The following is a 23,763-nucleotide window of genomic DNA, read 5'->3' on the forward strand; positions in this document are numbered from 1 at the left end:
CATATTAAGCTGAGACCGGAACTGCTGTAGCTACAAACCAGGCAGAAACGATGATGACGAGCAGGGATTTGCAGTAGCGCCACTTCGTGGGGCAGTAAGGGGGCTTCGTTCAAAACAAAAACGGCGTTCAGCAAGTCGAACCATGCAATGGTCAGAGTCGGTGCTTGGTGCTCTCGGTCGAGTTGGCTCAAGGAGTGTCTGAAAGATCAGACGAGAGGTTGCAAGGCGTCCGAACTTTCGGAAGTTATACATTATGGTCTATGGGGAGAATGGCAGTGCCGCGAAGCAAACCGAATAATCGAGCATGTTCGAATTTTCAGAGTCGGGCAAATCAGTCGGCGACTGTATATGTACTCTTCATTCATGAATAACAACAATAAAAAGGAAAAATTTCATGCTTTTTTATACACATATTTCAAGGCCTTGAAAATATGCACACGAGAATATTTCGCAACACTCAATCAAATGTTCCTGCTCTTACACTAATATGTACATCCATAGTGTAAACGAACTGCGTAGGTGCACGCACTCAAGAAAACTGTGGTTGTGTGCCCGTCACAAAAGCACAACGTGTGACAAACTTCTGCTAATCTTCATCTTATTGCCAAACAGAGGCAGTTAGTTTTCGCCAGTGTTCAAAAAAAAAAAAGAAAAGCAACGGAAATGCATGCACTGCGGCACCCTTCCTATGCGCACCCCTGTGTGCACTAAACGAGCGAGAGAAAGGCGGTCGCCCTTTGTGCGATTAGTAATGAGATAGCCATCAGTTTTGCAAGTGCAAGAAGCCGAAACTGCCCGTGGAACAAAACCCGAACTGCCGCCCGCGCGTGCGCGCTAATGTGTCAGTTGTATATAGACGCGCGGGAGCAAATTGGCACTCAAACGAGCCATGCAACGAAAACTGAGAGAGGGAGGCACGCGAAAATAATTCCCTGTCCCTGTATTCCCGCAGAGTGGCGGCACATGATAGAAAAGAAAAAGTTTGGAAATTGGCGCGCTTTTTAAACGTACAGACGGCGCCTTAAATATGCGTCAGCGACTATTTTTGGACTTGTTTGCGGCGCCGTATATTTATGTCATTGGCCCTCAAAGAGCTAAAGGGCTTCTCACCAGGGCTGGCCATTTTGAGCTCACAAGCACAAAGCATACATTGCACAATAACGATCGTGTCTGCACAGTATTACATCACTACGCATTGTGGAAAGATCTGCAATTTCAAACTGAATGCCATTTTTCCTTCTCCTTGTGGCCAACGCGCTCCAAGCCGGACGATGACGTGTTCGTGTACTTGCGCTTAGTGGTCGTGTCCGCAGTGTGACATCGCTCGTGGGGGCACGTGACTTCGAGAATTATTTAAGACAACATCTCTTATCTGTGTGATCTGTTGATTGAATTGATAAATTGAAGTTTAGAGAAATAATAAAACACACGAATGGAATGCAGGGTGTCTACCAACCGGGAAAACCGGGAATTCTCAGGGATTTTGAGTAGCCTGGAAAAACTCAGGGAAAACTCGGGGAATTTGTGCTTCTATCAGGGAAAATTAGCTGTAATTTTATTAAAAGGGAATAAAAGTCGCGGTAATGCTGGCTAGAGCAACAGAGAGGAATCGTAACTAATTCTTTGACGCCGTGTCGGCTGGAGGAGTTGCCAGAGTACAGTCGACTGACTTTCCAGATGCCAGATAATTCGGACGGCTTCGCTGCACAACTACGTACCCCATAGGGTCAATGTATAAGAACGTTTAAAATTTCGGACACAAGAACGCTTCGCCGTCCGACTTTCCGGACTTTTTGCCGTGTCCGCAGGCCCGAAACGGCATTCATCAAAACCACCACCGCCGTCATTTTGATAACCTCACCGCCTCGACTTGGCACACTCGCATGCAGATCCGCCTGCTGCCGTATCCACCACCGCGGCAATGCTAGGCCTAGCTGCTTCGAGGTTTGGTATTAAGAGACAAGCGAGAGCTAAACATATTCAGAAAACCTTCGGCAGTAATCAAGACGTAGTGTATACTGATGCAGCTAGATTTAGCAAAGGACATGTAATAGTGGCAGTTCAACCCACACGCCACGGAACGCTTCACACATCAGCCTCAATACGCACTAGGTGCACTGCAACAGTGGAAATAGCGGCGATTGCTCTCGCTATCGCATACAAGGAAAAACAAAACAGCTCAGTTTTAATAATGTCCGACTCACAAGTGGCATGCAGAATGTATCTACAAGGCAACATACCACAAGTCGCCCTTAAGATCATAGGCGACACATTGAAAGAGGATCATGCAATTTTATGGTGTCCTGGCCACGAGGGTATCTCGGGAAACGAACAGGCACGCACTCTAGCTCGAGGCTTTACTAACCGAGCTGGAGATACGCACAACGATAAAAAAGACGATCGCTTACTGGTCCGCGATATACTGGAGCACCAGCGAAGAACCCGGCGACAGTATGCCCCACCACACAAGCTACTCAATGTAGAGGAGGCGCAGAAATATAGAAGAATACAGACGGATACCTACCCACATTTGGGTAGATACCACAAAATAAACCCAACCTTGTACACTAACTCTTGCCCATGGTGCGGGTCATGGCCTTCGTTGCCTCATGTAACATGGGAGTGCGCCAAAAGACCTCATGCCATTAATTCGCCTTTGGTACTCGCCTTGCTAAGGGAGCCCTGGGAGGCCATCCTCGCTCTTGCTGACCTCGAGGCCCAGAAGGGCCTCTTGGACCAAGCTGGGCGGGTCGCGATGGCACTGGAGTCTTGGAATAGGGACCCACCCTGCACCGCACCCTTCCGCCATTTTTTTTTTTTTTTTGTCTCATCAATAAATGTTTATTCCTCCTCCTTCTCCTAAGCTTCTTGCCATTCTGTGCCGTGTTTTTCATTGAAAGAATTCGCCGCTATCAGTAATGGCATCGATACTGCCTTTGTGGTCATCGCGATTGGCATCGACATTCGGAAAGCACGGCGTGTTGCATACAGTCAAACCCCGTTACAACGAACACCACATTAACGAACATTTCAGATTAACGAACTTTTATGAAATCCCGTGCCGACTGCTTATAGTTTCAATGTAAAAATATTTCATTACTACGAACTTCAGATAACGAACATTTCAGAATAACGATCGTTATTTAATTTCCGTGTCATCTTAACAACACCTCAGTACTACGAACTCATATCCCGAAATGCGAGGATTCTTAGATTTCAGTGTATCCGTCACGGCAGTCGGAGCTCTAAGCTAGCAGACGACGCAGCGCGAAGAGCGGGCCGCTTGCAACTTGCTTCCCGCAAAAACCTGAGATGGCGTGGAAGGAGAAAGATGCGGGCGGAGACTTTTTTTTTCCTTTTCCGTTGTGGAGGCAACGACGCACCAGGTTTTGTGAGTGGAGAGGCGGGGAGCATGGGCTCGTAAAACCTGAGACGGTGCAGCAGAAGAAAAAAAAAAGTAGTAATTAACGCTGAAGTGGGCCTTTTTTTTTTCCCTGTTGCGGAGGTGACGACGCATCACGTTTTTCTTGCTTGTTTTCTCAGTTGTTCGCGTGCTGTCACCCGTATCAGGCCTGTCCATCTTGTTTTTCTTCTGGTTATATTATTGTGTTAGAAGTGCGTGCCGGCGTTCGCGTTGCCATGAGCTCAACAACTCTAACCACGGCGAAGAAGCGAAAGCAGTTTTCTTTGAGCGAGAGAGTAGAGATTCTTCGCGAGATAGATGACGGGAAGAAACAATCCGTCGTGGCTAAAGAACGTGGAGTGGCGCGGTCGACGATCGCCACGATTCTCAAAGATAAGGAGAAAATCTTTAAGCACCAGCAAGAATCTTGCTGCACATTACGGCAGCACCCGAAGACCGCGACGAGTCCGTGTCGGCCACAGATGCGTTGGACTGCTTGCGAAAACTCCGCATATTTATAGCCAAAAGCGGCACAGCGACCGAAGGCGTGCATAAGAATGCGGACGGTCTGGAATCGTTCGTGCTGCAGAGTCTGTGCTGCACCCGTCAGAAGACGATCACGGACTATTTCAAATAAATGTGCCTTGTCTGACGATCACGTGTGCATTGTGTGAGAAACGAGTTCAAGGAGGTACCGTTTCAAAGGTAGGACGCTTGCGTTACTGAAATGCTATTGTTATAGCTAATTTTTGGGCTTTCACTATAACGACCTTTCAGAATAACGAACATTTTCCCGCGGTCCCCTGAAGTTCGTTGTACCGAGATTTCACTGTAATACCAGTTCCCGAAAATCAGCTTCGCCTCATTACAGTAAAGTTACGCTGTAAAGCACAACATGTGTGGGAAGGGGCAACTGTAACAGGACGCAGTATGTATTCCTTAATTATACACGTGTGCACCCGCCATCTCCTGTCACAGTACAAGTACCACTATGCCTAATAAGTGTACTGGCCGGTTTTGAGAGCTTTTTCGGACGTGGCTGTGGCAACTTGAACCCTTAAGGTCTGTAGAAGACATGCATCCTTTTTTTTTTTTTTTGATGTTCTCGCGGCCCCCTAGGGAGTCCGAAAAATCAAGCACCGACTGTGCAATTGTCCAGGAGGATGCTTCAAATAGTCCGTGTGGCGAACAAGCAGCCGAAAGAAAACAAGAAGACAAGGACGTACGCATTCAGAAGTGAACAGGAAAGGAAGCATGCGACCATTTTTTTTTTTTTTTTTTTTTTTGAAGGAGCTTGCACTCTAAAAGCAAAGCGTTGGCTGATGCCGAGATGCAGGTGTCCCTCATCCAAGCAAAATAACTCTTTAAAACAGTTACATGCAAAACTGAGGCGTTGCGTGCAGGCTAAGAGTATTTCAGGAGAGTTGAGGTTGACTTACAAGCTGTTGCAAGATAATCTTACTTGTGATAAATTTCGGGCCTCATACCAACTACAATAAAACCTCGTTAAACCGTACCCACTTAAACAGTAGTTTCGTTTTAAAAGTAGTAAAGTCAAATCCCCGACTCAGCGGCCATTGAACATAATGTGTCTTGTATCCGCATAAACCGTACCAGCTTATTTCGTATGCATCGGTTAAAACGTAGCATTTCAACTTTTCGTCACGCAAACACGGCGGTGCGTCGTCTCCATCGGGCAGCGCGGCAGAACAACAAGCCTCAGAGATCGGAATAACTGCCTCCAAGCGCCCTGTGCGTTTGCGCGTGAAGCCACATCGTCAGCATCATTTCGACGCCGTGCCAGAGAGCGTTATGGCGTCGTGCAAGCGAGGACTCGCGTCATTCCCAAGCTCGGATAAAAAAGACGTCGGGTGCTCAGCATAGAAGAAAAATTAGACATCGTCTGTGCTATCGAACGTGACACAAAGAAGTCGGCGCTGGCACCCGACAAGGATCTTCTGTTGACTACGGTGTATGGCATTTGGAATGCGAAGAAGTTGCTCGGCAGCGCTGCTGGACCGCGAAGACGTATCGGCTACGAGGTTCGACTTTTCGCCATCGTTGCCTCTGTTGTTGCCAAAGTGTTGCCTAGCGACAGTGATAAGGACGACACGGAAAGCGACAGCACGGGTGATTCAGGCCCGACAGTGGCAGAAGCTACGCGTTAAGTCAGCCTAATGAATGCAATCGTCGCAACGAGAACAGGGGCGCGATAACATAACTCTATTCCAAACTCCGGCACCCAGCAATGAAAATGGGCCCTCGGGACTTCTGCAGCACTATTGCGCGCGTACACTGAGAATACGTAACGCCAACAAAATCTGCCATGCGAGTGTTTGCCGAGAAGAGGAGGCTGGCTGAAAAGCTGGTGTGCAGCATCAGTAAGTTTGAGGCCGCTGTCGTCGTGCTAGGCTGCCGCGGCATCAAACGAAAATAACACTTTTGTCGCGCGACGTGAATAAATACCGCATGTTTTTTCCCCTTTCATCGCACTCTCTCCGAGTTCCGTTTTCGACAGGTAAGTGGGCGATCTCATGCTATTTCAGTTAAACAGTACTACCGTTTAGTACGTAGTTTTTCTGAGCTCCAGTCAACTACGGTTTAACGAGGTTTCACTGTAACTTGCTATTAGTTGATAGAAATATGTCATATTCGAAAATATTCTGCATGCATCTCTTTCTTATTCGTATTTGAGAATGTTCGACTCAATTTGCAGTGGTTTTTACTATTTCTTTCGAAGATACTTTATTCTCTGCGCATTTTACTAACCCCTTCCTTCTGTTTTCTTTTTGAATGAAATAAACACTACCCCTTGACTAAGTTTTTTATTTTTTAACATGCTTATAGAGAGTGACACCGTTGGGCGACATGATGTAGGGAGCCCATCTTGACATAAAACAAAGTTCAGTGTCACTTGGGGAATATTGCTAATTCACTCAGGGAAAACCTGGAAAACTCGGGGAATTTGGAAATGTCAACTTGGTAGACACCCTGGAATGTCTGTGTTTGTTTTACTTCGCACCAAAGCAAGAGAGATGTACGCTTCGTCGGCTTGTTCCCACGGTCGTGCGGTCATGTGCACAGGTACTGAAACTATGCCATTTTCAACCATGTTCCAGCGTCTAATTATGCTCTGCGATCCACTTGTTCTGCCTCAGTATTTGTGTAGCACTGACTTATACCACTAATCAGGTGTCCTCATGTGCAGTGTGCAAAATCGTGCGCTACACGAAACGAGACAACTGCAACAGCTTATGCGCGATGCCGTCAGCAGAAGTGCGCCGCTCCACAAAAAAGCAAAGAAGAAAAAAATGAAGGCGGGGCCCATGACATATGTGTCACACGAGCCTCGAGGTCTAGTATGGGAAAACGTAGGGAAGGAATTTCGCTTGTGAGGGCTAGATGGGACAAGTAGAGAGAGTGACTTGCTTGGCAGTGGAGCTCAGCTCCCGAAATCATGGGTTCGCAGCACAGAAATATTTCTACTCTGCTATTAATGAGCCGATTCAAAAACTTTTTGTGGCAGAACACTCCCTAGAGGACACCTAAAAACTTCCAGCGTATAACCAAAATTTGCTATGGGGCCTGGTGAGGGCCCCTTAACCCGCTTTGAGCAAAGTGGTGAGCGGAGGCATCGCCCTTTTGTGCATGCAGTGTCAAATTAATACCATTAATAAAAAGAAAATCAGACATCCACCTATTTTTAGCAATTGCTACAAAGGAAACCCATACAGGCTCCTCGAGAGAAAAGCCTCGCAGTTGAAGAAAAATTTGTCCTGGTCCAGGACTCGAACCCACGACTACCGCCTTGTTGGGGCAGCTGCTCTATCATCTGAGCTAACCAGGCAGCTAGCAGATGGCACGGCGAAGTCGAATTTGTCAACAACTTGAAGCAAAAGCAAGAGTTTGGCCTAATAGTTCTGCAGAAACCCGCAAGGTAGAGAGAAGTAACTAATAAAAGAAAAATCAGACATCCACCCATTCATAGTAATTGCTACAAAGAAAACCCATACGGGTTCCTCGAGAGAAAATCCTCACAGTTGAAGAAGAATTCGTTCTGGTCTGGGACTCGAGTTGTTCATGAGGCATGGTGCCATTGTTAAATAATATAGTCCATGCCATCTTTGGAACATTATTCATAGTTTTATGTACATGATACACTTATGGCAGTTTTTCCTTGCATTGCTCTCCTTATTTCTATTTTCAGCCGACAGTTTTGGTGTTGCTGAGTTTGCTATCTATGAAGGAGAATGGACAGATGAGGTCTACACTGTGTCTGGTGACATCATGGATGGGGTAAGTTGTGAAGCCTGCTTCTCCATGCTTAAGATGTGTGTGCATATGGTAGGTAGGTGAAAGTGCTGCACCAACCTGTGCCATAACATTGCCATATTTACTTGTGTAATGATTGCACCCCTGAATTTCGTTGTTAGAATTCGATTGTTTTTTTGTTGTTGTTGTTGTTGTTGTTTTTTTTTTCATGTAATAGTCGCACCCCAAACTTGACACAGCAATACGTCGTGCTCCACATCTAGCTGATGATGACAGAATTTACCTTCTCTCGAATGCTACACAAATGACTGAAGGGCTAATGAAGTAAATAAAAAGGGGGGAAGCACCCCAGACACAGATAGAAAAAGTTAAAAAGTATGCAGTCATCCCTTATGTACATCAGATGGGGTATGTGTTAAAAAAGAGCCATGAAATATGGTGTTCAAGTCGTCTTTTCAGCAAAGAACTCGTTAAACAAGATTTGCAATCTTGTCAATAGACCTAAACAGGCGTCCAAGGCTATGTGCCACGTCAAACACTCGGGGCAGCTTGTGGCATGCTCGGTGGGAGTGGTCTATGTCATTCCACTTTCATATGGCAAAAAGTACTTTGGGCAGATAGGACGCTGCCTTAGCATCCGCCTTAGGAAGCACCAAGGTGCGATCAGGAATGCCACAGGTCTGTCCGTGCATTTTAGAGTTTGAAAGCTATGTTTGAACAAAGGGAAATATTGTATAAAAATATGAATCAAATCAACAGTGAGATTGTGGAAGCCTACTTCATGCATGTAAACTCAGGCGCATGCGTCAGCCAGACTTCTATCACTCTACAGGATAAAGAAACTGAGTTTTTGAATGGCAAGATAGGCTGACACCCTTGTAAGCATCACTTTACACGTGTTTACATTTTCTGTATATTTTAGTCCCTTGTTTGAAAAAATAAACCAGTTGTTAGTCTGCACTTGTATTGCGTACTTCCTCTCATCTTTCGTCCGGGTTGCGCTGCCCACCCATAGGAACAAATGACTCTTCAAGACATACCAAACGGTCTGCATGCTCCAAACATTCTTAAGGAGATGCCCCATTTCATTCCCTTTATCGCTTTCTGCACTTCAAGAAAAAAAAAGGGGGGGACCACCAAACTTGTCTTGGCTTTATTATTTGTTGGCTTACAATGCTTGTGGTCAGCAACAAGAAAAAGAGGCACCTCTTGATTCTTATTGTCTGTACTTGAGGGCATACAACAAATTGCGACTGGCTACAGCATTAGCCACGTTTGCATTCATGCAGTAGAGGTGTACCTTGTTCATATACTGGCACTTATGACACAGCTAAGATATTTGTCACCCTTAGTAGAAACTTGCTGTGATTGGATTGTAGTGAAGACAAATGCCGCAGTTTTCGCAGCATGCCGCCGTGTGTTTCTATGTCAATGGCAGCTGAGCTTGCCCATCTCCGTTTTTGTCCTCTCAGAGTTAACATGGCTATGTCATTGCAGCAGGCTTGCCAATATTCAAGACATTATTCATTATTGGCACAGTAGAAACTGTTTTGATGCACGTCATGTACTCATGAGAAAGAAAGAAGTCGCGTTCAGCTTGTGCCGCCAGCTGTCCCTTTTGTTTTGATGTCCCGCTCCGTTACAGTGGCAGCCGCCTACTGTCATCTCGCAGCAAACACATTCTGGCACGTTCCCTTGGACACCGCATTTTCGTAGTATCCGTGGGAACAAGTCTCTCTCTCTCTCTCTCTTTTTCGTGGTATGTTTACCCCAACATTACTAGATCCTTTCAGTCGTCAAACTCCCATTGCGGTGGCCGTCGATGCACGGCCCCTTTTCGTTTCCACTCAACAGGTGGTGCGGTGGCCGCTGTTAGCCCGGCCGGGCTCGGCGCCCTACGCTGCGAAGCGCTGGTAGTTTGCCTAGGGAGTGGCGTTCTTTTAGTTGAAATCACCAAATATGCACAGCGCATCACTAATCTATTTGCAGCTTATTACGTAGCTATTCCGAAGTTGGTAAAAGGCCACGACTTAGCCAACTGAACAAGGAAAGCACTTGCGGCCAAAGCTGCGACGGACCACCCTTTACTGTGACCGCTGTTTGTGTCTGCTGGAGCACGGCTGCTTTTTATCCAGTGGCTGTGGCTAGTTACTAGTAACTAAAAGAGAAAGAAATAAGACAAGAGATTTGTTTCTCTCAACAAGTTCAACAGCTTTTATTACAGGAGCAGCATACGGCTCATGAATTTGCTGGGTGGCTTTACAAAAGACAAACTTTTTTGTTTGCGATGGCTGCTTTCTCTCATGTTTCTAGGCGGCGGTTCGCATCTCTCGCATGGAAATGTATTCGCGTGGCAATGAAAAAGTGAAGTATCTGGCACGTGAACGCGCACTTGTGCTCATCACAACCCAGCCGAGCAAGACTGCACTTATCTAGCTCATCCAGGACTTTCTAGTATAAGTCACCGCAGAGACCTGGCTGATCAAGGGAAAATGATATGGAGTCATTTGCAATTCTTACGAACTGTAGCATGAAGAGAGCTGTCAGTTGTCTCTTCCGTAATTGCACTAAGCTTCCTCTTCATCAGAATGACTTCTTCCTTCAGTTTTTCTCGCCTTGAGATTGCCCGAATGGCTTTGCGACGAAGCAACTTCAACCGAGCAGCCTGCTTTTTCTTGCAGTTTTTTTTTTGCTGCTTTGTTCGCTGCAAGAAAAGCTTCTCAAAAGTCCGGCACTGAGCACATGTAGCATTAACGCTCAATACCGTGCATGTGTTGCGCCTCCATGTTTCACCATGCTTTGATGCCACCACTGACGAAGAGATTTTTGGGTACTTCTTTGCAGGACAGCCCTTGCACAGCTTCAGCTGTTCCACGTATAGCACGAGGCATGTGAAGTCTTCCATACACTTGAACTCAGTGTTCTGCTTCCTGGCATACACACTGCGTGGCACAACTCGACCATCTGCACTGACAAATAAATTAAGGCTGTCTGACAGCACCACAGACATTTCTACAAGCGGGATATTGTTCCTTATTTTGAGCTTGTACAAAACGACCGTTGCCTCGACAACGTCAAGGGACCAACCTAGAATTTTTTGTCCCTCTTTCGCCATGAGACTGGGCACGTGAAACACATTCTCCACCGGCATGCTGTCATCGGTAGACAAGCTCGCTTGATCGTCGGCAACTCCAACAGCAGCATCCACACTCACTCACCTTGTTTCTTATGCCGCTTTTGTTTTACTGGTGATTGTCTGTGAGCTGGTGCTCTGCGTTTCCGTGTGGGTTTCAAGAGATAACTTGGGCAATTCAGAAACAGGCAAGGCACGGCGTCTTCTTTCAGCGTCCATTTGTCGCGCGGTATGACCACAATATCACCACAAGTGTTGTGTTTGAAGACCATGAAAATGTCATTATTAATGAAGTGGAGGTCGCAGATGGAACATGAGCTTGAAAGCTTTCTTTCCAGCCGTGGTATGGCGCACTCCCACAGTTGAAAGGTGCTCAGTATTGCGAGGTGCCCTGAAAAAATGTCTTTTGTCCACAGATCACGTGAAGTTGTAGCTGCTTTTACAGCCTGGAATGAAGCAGCATGGCATAGTTGATGTGATTGGCAGTGCGATGCACAAACATTAAATATCGCGAGTGCGAGCGCAAACGTGAGTAAACGACGGCTACACACAGCGGCCACCTGCCCAAAACGTGCTGCTACGCTGCGCCTTGCCAGGCTAACTCCGTCGTGCACACCCTCTCGCGGCGTGCAATGAAAATGGGTCACGCGGCGCTCAGCAGTTTGAGAACTGGAAAGAATTTAAGAGTGTTGATTTACCCTGCGTAATAACCACACCCCTAAATTTGCGTCATTTTTTTTTTATGGAATGATTATGCGAGCGAATACGGTAATTTGGAATGAAGTTACCAAATTTAGCAAGATGTGTGTATTTAATGGCAACCACACACAGCCTCAGGCACTCATGGGCTAGCGCTTAGCCCTGCAATCCAAGCTTAAGCAATCCTTATTAACGTCCGTATCTTTGGAGTGTGCGTGTGTTTGGTGGCATAGTTGTAACTAGGACACAAGAAAATGAAAACTGTTTTGTGCTATACAATGCATTATGAACGTTTTATAAAAGTGTTACGCGTTTGCGTATATGTGGACCAGTTAAGGGGGGATACGGCTTTCGTATATTGAAAAATGACCAAAAGATTGATTCTTTTTAAAGCACATACCGTAAAAACCGGACTATAGGTCGGACCGGAATATAGGTCGATCCCCCAACTAACGAATTCTAAAAATGAAAAAAATCTTTTTCACTGGCGAAAGTACCGAAAGACATGACACCCTTACCTATAAACAAATGCGACTCAGCGGGTTGCGCAATGGTGACAGTATTTATTTAAATGCTGCTCGCATGTGCACCTGGCCAAGTTTTTAGCGGTATCGCGCGACCATCAACCCGCGTGCTTGTCAACACCGTATTAACGGCGCTCAGCAGCGAAACAAACGAGATACGCGCATGTGTACACATGCGCTCACTTTCGCTATTTCGCCGCTCCGTGCCGTGATGATAAAAGGTGCTGACAAACACGCGGGTCGACGGTCGGGCGATACTGTTAAAAATTCGTCGGGTGTACTGTACACAGAAGGGCACGAAGTCCGCAAGCGCTACTCCGAATCAGAGCAACACGTTTGAACAGAGTCAGATGACGATTGCTTCTCGCTGTCCAGTCCATAGGCGCATGCGATCTCTACCGCTTTCAAACAAATGCATTCGACAACAGGCAGCGATCTTACACGCAGCTCTCCGACGGACTCCGCAACCTTGCCTTCCAGTTCTGCAGTCCGCTGCGATCCGGCCACGAAATGACGTTTTCTTTTGGTTGCTGCAAGTTGTAATACGTTGCTTTTGCCTCCACCACTACCGAATGCTATTTTTGGATACTCCAAGTTCGCGCTGTGCCGCCAGGTTGCCGTGGGCTTCCGCGTACTCAATCGCCTTTTTCTTGAAGGCGACGGTGAATTGACGTCGGCTTCCGCTCATTTTGAAACAAAATGAAAATGCAGCCTTTAATTAATATAACTTTGCGACAGTGGAAACGCAAAATGCCGGTGGTGCCACAATGTCGCCACGCCATAGAATAAAGAACCAACGCCGCGCTGCTGATGGTGATGGCGAAGGCGGCTGTTTACTTCATCCGCCCATTGTTGCAAGACTTTTGTAGTTTTTCCGCCAATATGTCCGGTATATAAGTCGAGGGTCGACTTTTCGTGATGGTTTTTTGAAAAAAAGTTGGACCTATATTCCGGTTTTTACGGTATTCTGTTTCTATAACCATTTCTTTATCTGATTCCAAAATGTGAACACCGAAAACCGCGTAGAAGTGCTAAAAAAAATGTTTGTAGCAGCCAATGTGACAAAAAAATTCCGCAGAAATCACGAAAAAACATTTTTCAAGGCACAATATCTCCGTAATGGCGCAACTGAACGCCGCCATTTTGCCAGTGCACGAAAGCACATTTCTTCGCCTTTAAATTTCCCATGCCAGCCACCTCCTCCATTCAGACGCAAGTGCACAAAAAGCAAATGATTCAAGGTCGTTTTGAGGCCGCTGATTGGTCACGCCCGTCACGTGGCCAATTGGAGCTTCGCCATTGGTCTCGTTGGCAGTGCGCATCTTCTGCTGCTGCACACAGGCCGCGCCTCTCAGTGCGCGATGTATGATTTCATCTGATACATCTGATATTGCCCGTGACTCCCGCATCTAATAATCGCCTCGCATTGTTCGTGAGCACGTTTGGAGCGGTTTCGGCAGCAGACTCCACAAGTGATAGGACGCCTCCTCGCATCTCGGCTCGCCAGGATCGCCAGTACTTGCAGAACGTAGCTGACTTGTGTTGTGATATGTGCCTGTGTACATATCGGCTCGCTGTCAGTGTGTGAGGAGCATAGTTTTGGAAGCTGGTTTGTGTTGTGATACGCTACTCTGGGCATATTGGCTCGACGCATTCACCAGTGTTTGGGGTGTGTAGTTTCGGAAGTTTACTGGTGACCAAAGGTCGGCGACCGCTGAAGTACAAGATAGCTCGTGCTTACGGCACTCATAAACAAAAATCGCCGGCGGTGAAAAGGGCCGCTTCAAGGTCGCGTGGCAGTACTGTGCACTATAGTGCAGAAGTCACAGATGCACAGCCGAGGACTCCACATGCAGGCAGGATGCGTACACGTGCCGATGATGCCGTTCAGAAGCCGCCGCCGAGCGCTTCACACGCGGGTAGAATACCCACTTGTGTCGACAATGTTGAGGAGTTGCTCTCTGGCATTTCTTACGCGGGCGAAACATCTCATGCAAGCAACAGTGGCACCATTGAGCTTGTCGTGCGCGTTCCACATCGCCGGATGCATCCAGCGATCGCGCCTCGGATATGTCCGATTGTCGTCTCAGCACTTAGTACGATGTTGCTACGCCGTCTACAAGTACGGGCGGCACCATTCAGGCACACCTGGAGCCATGTTTTGTATCGGCCGAAGCATCCCGGGAGGTCGCCACGAAAGTGTAAGCAAAACTAAGTTCGGTGTCGGCGACCGCGCGGAAAGTGGAACTGACAGGTGAAGGCGAGGTGCTTGCCGGTACGGAACAAGCGGAGGAGTTTGTCATCGCACAAATGACTGCCCTGAACGTGCTTCTCGGCAAATCTAAGTGCCAGCAGTGCTCCCAACCAGGACCTTCAGTTCAGCTGGGAACAAGACATGGATTAGCAGCGCAAGTGATACTGACGTGCGCGTTCTGCGGCGCTGCCGCGAAGGTGTGGTCATCGCCGCGAAAAGAAGGTCGCAAAATTTTTTATGTGAATATGAGAGCTGTACAGGCTGTTAAACGTATTGGCAAAGGGTAAGAGCTTTGACCGATTTCTGGTCAATAATGAATGTGTCCCATAGAGGGTTGCATCATAAAACATTTCAGAAACATCTCAAGGCTGAGTTCAGACCTGCCAGTGAGACAGCTGCTGCCAATATATTTTCTGATGCTGTTGTGGCAGTGCGCAATGTTTACACAGAGATGGACCCTACCTTTAATAGCAACCTAATGGTGGTTTATGATGGGACATGGTTAACACGTGGCCATACATCCCACATAGGTGTTGGCACTGTAATAGAATTTTTCACAGTACTGGTGCTCAACTGTGTGGTCCTATCGAACCGATGCCATTGTTGCACGCTTGGCCCCAAAGAAGGGGATGAAGGCTATGATGATTGGAAAGCATCACACGTCTGCCAAAAAAACACAGATGTGAACTCTGACAGAATGGTGGTTGAAGCAGCACTGACTCTATTCAGGAGGTCCCTTAGCAAACATGGTTTGCTATGCACAAACATTGTTTGCGATGATGACAGTAGAACCTTTGTAGCACACTGTCAAGACAAGACTTAAGGATTTACTCCATTTACAAAGGAGGACTGCATTAATCCTGTCCAGAAAAGGATGGGGGCGGCTCACAAAATGTAAGAAAGGGCAACCTCTTGGAGGGAAAAGGTGGACTCACTCAAGATTTAATAAACTGACAATTACTATGGCATGGCTCTGCATGACAACGACAATGTTCAAGACATGCAAAAGGCCGTGATGGCAACATATTATCGTATAATATCTACCGATGAAGACCCCCATCATGACGTTTGCCTGCAGGGGCCCAAAAGCTGGCGCCAACATCAGGCTGCAGAAGCAGAGAAGCCTCCATCTCCTCACAATTACTGACTTGGAAAGCATGTTGCCGATGCATTGCTGCCCGTGTACCAACGCCTTTCTGACATGCAGCTCCTCAGCCGTTGCCTAAGGAAAAAAACCCAAAACGCGGCTGAAAGCCTTCATTCGGTCATATAGTCACTGCTGCCAAAAGATAAAAACGTATCATTGGTTGCGGTAGACACCTGTCAATGAGGCAGGCTGCAAATACAATGTTGGGGCCCGCCATGCGTATGCTGAGTATTGTGCAACACTTGGACTGCAACCGGTACATCTTCGCACAGCAGTGGAAAAGGATGTCCTGTAGAAAAAAAAAGTCAAGCAAGGCACACCAAACCAAGGCAGGGTACTCAAGAAGCCGCGCACTAAAAAGGACACAAGACTACAACCCCAGTGCCTTTTGATAATGTAAAATCTAAGGTACAACTTTGAAAAGCCTTCTTCTCAAAATGACTTTTCTTGCTTCCTGCTTTGCTTGTACAGTGAAACCTCGTTAAACCGTAGTTGGCCGGAGCTCGGGAAAGGTACGTACTAAACGGTAGTACTGCTTAACCGAAATAGCGTGAGATCGCCCACTTACCTGTCAAAAACGGAACTCTGAGAGAATGCAATGAAAGGGCAAAAAACGTACACTATTTATTCATTTCGGGCGACAAAAGTCTGTGATTTTTGTTTGATGGCGCGGTGGCCTGGCAGCGACGACAGCCGCCTCAAATTCACTTAAGCCTCGAGCCAGCTTTTCCACCAGCCCCCTCTCCTCGGCAAACACCCGCAGGAGGCTGACATAATGTGCAGCGTCTGCCACTGTCGGGCCTGGATCGCCCGTGCTGTCGCTGTCGTTACGCGACACTTCGGCTACAGCGGCAACTATAGCTTCGTCGGACATGTCCGGAGAAGTCTGAACATCGCTATTGATGACCCTGAAGTCAGTGAAAGAAATGCCTTGGGTAACACCGTGCCGCTCCAGCACTTCGGCGAGCAGTGTTTCGCAGGCTTCGTCGACGGCGTCAGAAGACTGGTCGACGGTGTCGCTAGCATCCTCGGCGTCACCCGCACACACCGTGAAGCCAGCGCGCTTGAAGCAGTTCTGCACAGTCGCCGATTCAACATGGTGCCACGAGTATTCGAGCAGGTGAATTGCGCCCAGCAGATCAATTGAAAAAATCTTGCCACACTCAAAGGCCAGAAGAATTCGGCGCAGCAAATTCTTTTTGTAAAGCTGTTTCACAGCCCGAATGACACCTTGATCCAAGGGTTGTGCAATCGCTGTGGTGTTAGGAGGCAGAAACACCAATTTCACAGCTGCAAGGTTATCAAGCGCGACATGCGCCGAGGCATTATCCAAGATGACAACAACTTTTCTGTTTTTCGCCGCGAAACGGCGGTCGATGAGGCGCATGTACTCTTCAAAGAGTTTCGACATCATCCACGCTTTTGTGTTGCTGCGGTAGACAACTCCGGAGGGCAGTCGGGTGCCTTTAAAACATCTCGGCTTGGCCGACTTCCCAATCGCGAGAAGTGGAAGTTTTTCAGTTGCCGACATGTTTACACCGAACGCAACCGAAATCTGGTCCTTGGCATGCTTGCCGCCGGTGCACGTCTCACCTTTAAACGCAAGCGTTCTGTTTGGCAGCAGCTTGAAGAATAGCGCCGACTCATCTATATTGAAGATATCGTCGGGCGCGTAGTCGGTCAGGATGTGCCTCAGCTGACCACTTTGCCAGTGTTCTGCCCCATCCACGTCGCCAGCGGCACCTTCTGAAACGACTCTTGTGTTTACGCCGTGCCTCGCCTTGAACCTCGCCAGCCAGCCATTGCTGCGTACAAAGTCATCGTGGTTCAGCTGCGAAGCGAAAACCAGGGCCTTCTCCACAAGTAGGGGTCCGCTGACAGGCAAGTTCTTCGACCGCGCTGCTTTTAACCAGTTCACCAGCGCCTCCTCCACGTCAGGAAAAGTCGAACCTCGTATACGACATCTTTTCGCGGTCGCAGCAGCACTGCTGAACAACTTTTCCTTTGCATTCCATATGCCACACACGGTAGTTAGAGGTAAATCCCTTTCGCGTCCCAGCGCCGACTTTTTCATGCCACGTTCGATGGCACGAACGATGTCCACTTTTTCCTGAATGCTAAGCACGCGGTGTTTTTGCCCGAGCTTAGGCATGACGAGTCTTAGCTTGCACGACGTCACAACGCTTTCTCGTAGGAAATAAAAAACTCTCTGGCACGGCGCCGAAGTGATGTTGATGTTGATGTGGCTTCTCGGATGGGAGATGGATGAATGCTTCACCCTTCCAAGCGCCCTCTGCGTTTGCGCTTGGAGGCCGTTCGGATCTCTGAGGCTTGTTGTTCTGCCGGGCCGCCCGACGGGGACGATGTATCGCCGTGATCGCGCGACGAAAAGTGAAAACACTACTTTTTAACCGATACGTACGCGACAAGCTGGTACGGTTTATGCGGATACAAAATGCGTTATGTTCAATGGCCGCTGAGTCGGGGATTTCACTTTACTACTTTTAAAACGGAACTACTGTTTAAGCGGGTACGGCTTAACGAGGTTCTACTGTAGTACCACTGATTTCTTCATGACCACTAGGTTTGCAGGTGCTGAGCATCTGCGGCAAGCGCTCGAACCTTGTCAAACTGCGTGCTCCGACATACCTGGTTGCAAGCAAACACCAATGAATCTTATAATTAATCCTGACGACCCTTTCAACGAACCTGTCCACTTTCGGCCGCTCTTCACCACATTGTTTTTGGAAGAGGTCGATAAGCATGCCGTCTTCGCTGTCAGCCGAACTTGAAAAAAGCTCATTGATTGCGGCAATTAGCAGCGCTTCCTTTCTCATTGCCGACATCTCCACTGGCTAACTCCGTCAACGCCGTTGCAACTGCAGCTATCGGGCCAGAGCATCCACGGTTCTACAGTCGGCAGTGCACGCGCGCGTCCCGCAGTGCTTGCTGGGATTGCACCCCGGCGCACCGCCGATTTTCTCGGTGCGAGACGGAGCAATGGAAAACCGCTCCAACAGGGTGCGCTTCCGGTGATCGAGGATGGTTGGTGCGCACCGGTGCGGGTGATCGAGGACGCTATAAGCTGAAACCGAAACTGCTGCAAAACCACTCCCTCGAACCAGGCAGAAATGATGATGATGAGCAGGGATTTGCAGTAGCGCCACTTCGTGGGGCTGCAAGGAGGCTCCGTTCAAAACAAAAATGGTGTTCAGCAAGTCGAACCACGCACCCGATCGAGTTGGCTCAAGGAGTGCCCGAAAAATCAGACGAGAGGTTGCAAGGTGTCCAAACTTTCGACAGTTGTTATACATTACGGTCTATGGGGAGAATGGTGGTGCCGCGAAGCAGACCGAATAGTCAAGCATGTCCGAATTTTTGGAGTCCAGAAAATCAGTCAGCGACTGTATTGTGTTGTTTATTGCTTGCCTTCGTTACATGATTCAATGCTTGAAACAGGCAAAAGAATTAAACAAGACAACACGATATCTTAGATGAAGCTGGATTGACTTATCATAAAACAAATCTTTATTCCTATTAAAATGGCGCGCCGATTTCACCCGCATGAAGCGGCGGCGCGGCACCCAGTTTGCATTGGTGGTGGCGGTGTGTCTCTGTGCACACCTATAGTTACAGCCAAGAGGATGACAGCTTTCCCGTCATGAGTTTTGCTCGCCTTGCAGGCTTCTGCAGAACTGATCTGCCATAACCTAATAGTGTTCTGCAAAGTCAAATGAGGAACACATTCATATGCCTGTATTTCACTCATATTGACCTTTACCAAGCTACTCCAAAACAGACAATTCCTGCTCCAAACGTACTCCAAAACTTCTTTGGCTGCTTCCATTTCTGGGTTGGGACAGTGTTGGGACAGCGAGTGTTCGCGGTCATAAAGCAGGGTGTCTACCAACCAGGAAAACAGGGTCTGGAAACAGGAAACAGAGTCTGGAAATACTCTCGAGATTTGTGCTTCTATTTTCCATTTTTCATTTTATTACCTTAAAGACCCCTTGTGGGGTATCATAAGAGTTGGGTGGTACAAAAATACAGGCGGTTGCCCACTATGTTATTTTACAGACAGAATACTCGTTACTTCTTCCACGAAGGCAGATGAGGTGGTGATGGCAGCGACGTGGTGGGGAAGGCCGTTCCAGTCTTTAGCTGTACGGTGATAAAATGTTGACGAGCAGGTGACAGTGCGCCCGCTAGGGCGATCAACATTTAGTGGGTGGCCTTTGCGCAGCGATATGCGTGAAGGTGGTACAATGTAAGGTGTGTGGCGAAGCGAGCTGGTGTAGAATTTATGGAGTAATGATAAGCTCGCGATATGGTGACAGTGCGCTAGTGTGTCCAAACCAGACTTTACTTTTAATGGTGATACGCTGATATCATATGAATATGTCGAGTGAATGTATCTTACGGCGCGGTTCTGTATGGCTTCTAATGCGTTGCTGAGGTAAATCTGGTGAGGATGCCATATGGGTGATGTGTATTCGAGTTTTGGCCTAACTAGTGTTTTATATGCTAGCAGTTTTACCTGTTGAGGAGCGTTGCGGAGGTTGCGTTTCAGAAATCCCAAGGCTTTGTTAGCAGATGATATGATGTTAGTTATATGCAAGCACCAGTTCAAATCGTGCGTGACTGTAATGCCTAGGTACTTAATAGAGGTAACAGTGTCGATTGGGATGTCATTAATTGTGTAAAGAAAGTCATGCCGATTACGGCTGCGGGAAATTGACGTAGATTTACATTTCTTATTGTTTAGTACCATTAACCATTGATCACACCAGGTTGTAATGTTGTTCAGGTCATTTTGAAGATAAATGCAGTCATTACTATTAGTGATAGTTTGATAGACAACACAATCATCAGGGAAAATTAGCTGTAACTTTATTGAAAGGGAACGAAAGTCGTGTTAATGCTGGCTCCAGTAACAGAGGAATTGCAAAGAATCGTCATAGACGCCGCATCATCGGCACGATGTATTGCCAGAGTAGTTAACGACCAATTTTCTAGACGCCCGATTTTTCGGACATGCCCGATAATTCGCACGGTTTTGAGGCACCACAACGTACTCCATATAGTCAATGTATATTGCCTTGACTGCAGCTCTGAAATGGCATTAATCAAAGCCACCACAGCCGCCATTTTGATTATCTCGCCGCCTCGAACTGGCACTCACGCACGCAGATCCGCTGACAGCCGTAGCCACCACCGCGGCAACGTTAGGCCTAGCTGCTTCTTGCCGTGCGGTGCGATGTTTTTCATTGAAAGAATTCGCCGCTGTCAGCAATTGCACCGACTCTGCCTTTGTAATCCTCGCGATTGGCTTCGAAGCTCGCAGAGCACAACGCGTTGCGTAATGCCAGTCTCCGAAAGTTAGCTTTGCCTCAGTACAGCAGTGTTAAGCAGTGAAGCATAACAAGCGTAGGAAGGGGAAATTTTCACGGGACACGGTATGTATTCCTTAGCGTGGCAGTTAGGGCGAGTTTGTATGTCGCTCACTCTGTTTTCTGTTCCCTTTGATTACCCTTACCTCCTTCCTTTTTTGCTCTTTCTGAGCTGCGCTACAAGCCTGAAACAGTCATGTATTCCTTAATTATACACGTGTGCACCCCTGTCCCCTGTCACAGTACGAGCACCGATATGCCTAATAAGTGCACTTGCAGGCCTTAAGAGCTTTTTCGGACGTGTGTGTGGCAATTTTAGCCCTTAATTGCAGTTAAAGACATGCATTCAGTTTTTTCCGGTCTGCCAGATTTTTCGAATGTTTTTGCGGCCCCTAGGAAGTCCGAAAAATCGGACGTTGACTGTACAACTGACCATGAGGATGCTTCAAATGATCCGGGGGGTGAAAGCATGGCAGAAGGAGGATGAAAACAGAAAGGACCGATGCACTAAGGAATTAAGTGGAAAGGGAGCGTGCCGCCGCCTCTTTGAAGGAGCTTGAGCTCAAAAAACAAAGCGTTGGCTGATGCCATGATGCAGGTGTCCCGCATCCAAACCAAAATAAGCTCTTTTTGCTCTTTCTGAGCTGCGCTACAAGCCTAAAACAGTCATGACATACCAACTCTCTCAAACTGCCACGCTTTTGATCTTTAAAGCAGTGAAGTCCAACACTGAGATGTTGTGTACGGGCTGAGAGTATGTCAGGACAGTTGAGGTTGACTTCCCAGCTGCTGAGAGAGAATCTTAGTTGTGACGAAGTTCAGGCCTCATACCGATGAGCTTGCTATCAGTTGACAGAAATAGCTCATATTCAAAAATATTTGCTTATGTATGCATCTCCTTTTCATTCGTATTGGAAAATGTTTTACTCAATTTGGCATGGGTTTTACCATTTTGTTTTTTTGCTGTGCATTTTACTAACACCTTCCTTCTGTTTTCTTTTTAAATAAAATAGATATTACTCCTTACTATTCAAATTGGATTAAGTCATTTCTTTGTTTCAACTTGCTTACTCGAGAGTGACAGCATCGGACAACATGGTGTCAGCCTGTCTTGACATAAAACAAAGTTCTGGCTCATTCAGGGAATATTGCAAAGGTGCTCGAGGAAAACCTGGAAAACTCGAAATTTGGAAAGGGAATTTGGAAATGTCAACTTGGTAGACACCCTGTAGAGTGAGATCTGTTCATGTTTGTGCGTGCATGACACCACACTTGCCAATAGAATTTATAAGCGAATGTTTACTGCAACCTTTGGAACTGATAAAGCTATGAACCTTACCTTGTGTAGTTGTGTAACGTGTTTTGCTGTTGCTATCAAATGCTTCGCCTTTTGTGCAAAACTGAATTTTCTAGTACGGTCTAAATGGTAATCTGCGGTGTAAAGGCTGGGTGAGTGGCTATAGCTGGTGGGCTTGTTTGCTGTCGTCCTACGCTTCTAATGTTGGAGGTCACACTATCTCAAGGTTCAGGGGCACGTTGATGCAAGAGAGCAGTATGACATGTTCACTCCCTTCTGGCTGCACTTTTGATCACTTCAGAAGTGAATATTTTTGGGCATGTTGGGGATGTTCTGGCATGATGCACTTGTCCTGTCTCAACTTGTCCCTCGTCCTTACTGCGCTATGTTACATGCATTACTCTTCATCATGCTGGTGTTATGGTACCGAGTGTTCACAATTGATCGAAATTTGTCCATGTTTCCTGTGCACTTGTGACACCATGCTTGTTAATTTAATTAGTAAGTGAACTCTTATTGCAGTTTACACAGCTAATAAACCTGTAAGCCTTATTTCATGCAGTTTTCTAATACATGCTATCGATATCAATGCTTCACCTTTCGGGTGAAACTGCTACTTTTTAGTTATCACCTTTTAAAACAGCAGAATGTTGAAAATTACAGTAATAGGCTTTTCTTTCTTCTTCGTTAGCTAGGCTGCTTATTGGACAATGGTACTGTTGCCAGAGAACTGCAGTTGCTTTAGCAATAAGTGCCAAATGTGTGATGGTCCTTTTCTGTGTTCTTTCTTTCAGTATCTGTATGACCTGCTCATGAACATGCTTGAGGAACGTGGAATTTCCAGCGAGTTTGGTTACAATCTTGTCAACTTCTGCACCATCTATGAACATAGTCTTTACATTGGCCTGCTGGAAAAGCTGAAGGACTTTGTCTCAAAAAAGTAGAGCTGTGCTTCATCATCATGAAGCCTGTCCGCAAGGACTCTAGTAGTACCATGCCTGTGTTGATGTAGATACATTTATATCCTGTGAGTAAGCAGCAGATGTGCACGCAGTCCATTACGTTGCTAATACGTCTGTTTAATGTGTATTCTGCTGAAGCTTTCACTCTGTTCACACAAACAAAAATTTCTTTAATTGTAAACAATAAATGTTACTGCGGAAGCAGTGTATACACTTTACTCTGTGCTCTGAAGAAAACACTGATGCTAGTGACATCATTTCACTAATTTGGAATATGCTTTCGGGCCATTTGAAAGCAGTTGACAGCACTCGGATTTGCGAAAGGAGTAATACCGTGGGTTGTGGAGTGAAATTATATGATTGATAGTCTGTCTTCTAGCTACTCACAGCAGCAACTCAGTGGCTAGTGTTCTGCTATGTTTGTGGTCTTCACTTTGGCTCCTGACCACAGCGGCTTCATTCCAGTGTTGAGGGTACAGTGAAAAAGTGTTCAAGTATAATGCTTTGGGTGAACCTCAATGGTCAAAATTAAGCTGGAACACCCAGTGCCCAAACTGGGTTACAAGACAAAATTATGTAATGTGCATTGAAACAAAGCTTAAAAGTCTTATGTGTAGTAATTTAGCTTTAGCTTTATGTGCAAAATTCTGGTTAATTTCATCCTGCACAATGTGTAGCCTCG

The 23,763-nt window shown here is 46.9% G+C and overlaps 1 protein-coding gene across 1 annotated transcript in view; it reads left to right on the forward strand.

The window, feature by feature from the left end:
* Nucleotides 1-23,299, forward strand: part of P32 (complement C1q binding protein P32) — a 45,445-nt gene extending 22,146 nt beyond the window's left edge. The window contains exons 5-6 of the mRNA XM_065433704.1: nucleotides 7,611-7,699; nucleotides 22,914-23,299. Of these exons, the coding sequence (XP_065289776.1) occupies nucleotides 7,611-7,699; nucleotides 22,914-23,063 (239 nt within the window). The 3' untranslated portion in view covers nucleotides 23,064-23,299. The remainder of the gene's footprint in view (nucleotides 1-7,610; nucleotides 7,700-22,913) is intronic.
* Nucleotides 23,300-23,763: the final 464 nt, after the last annotated feature.

The sequence above is a fragment of the Dermacentor albipictus genome, chromosome 2 (assembly GCF_038994185.2).
Source record: "Dermacentor albipictus isolate Rhodes 1998 colony chromosome 2, USDA_Dalb.pri_finalv2, whole genome shotgun sequence".
Lineage (NCBI taxonomy): Eukaryota > Metazoa > Arthropoda > Arachnida > Ixodida > Ixodidae > Dermacentor > Dermacentor albipictus.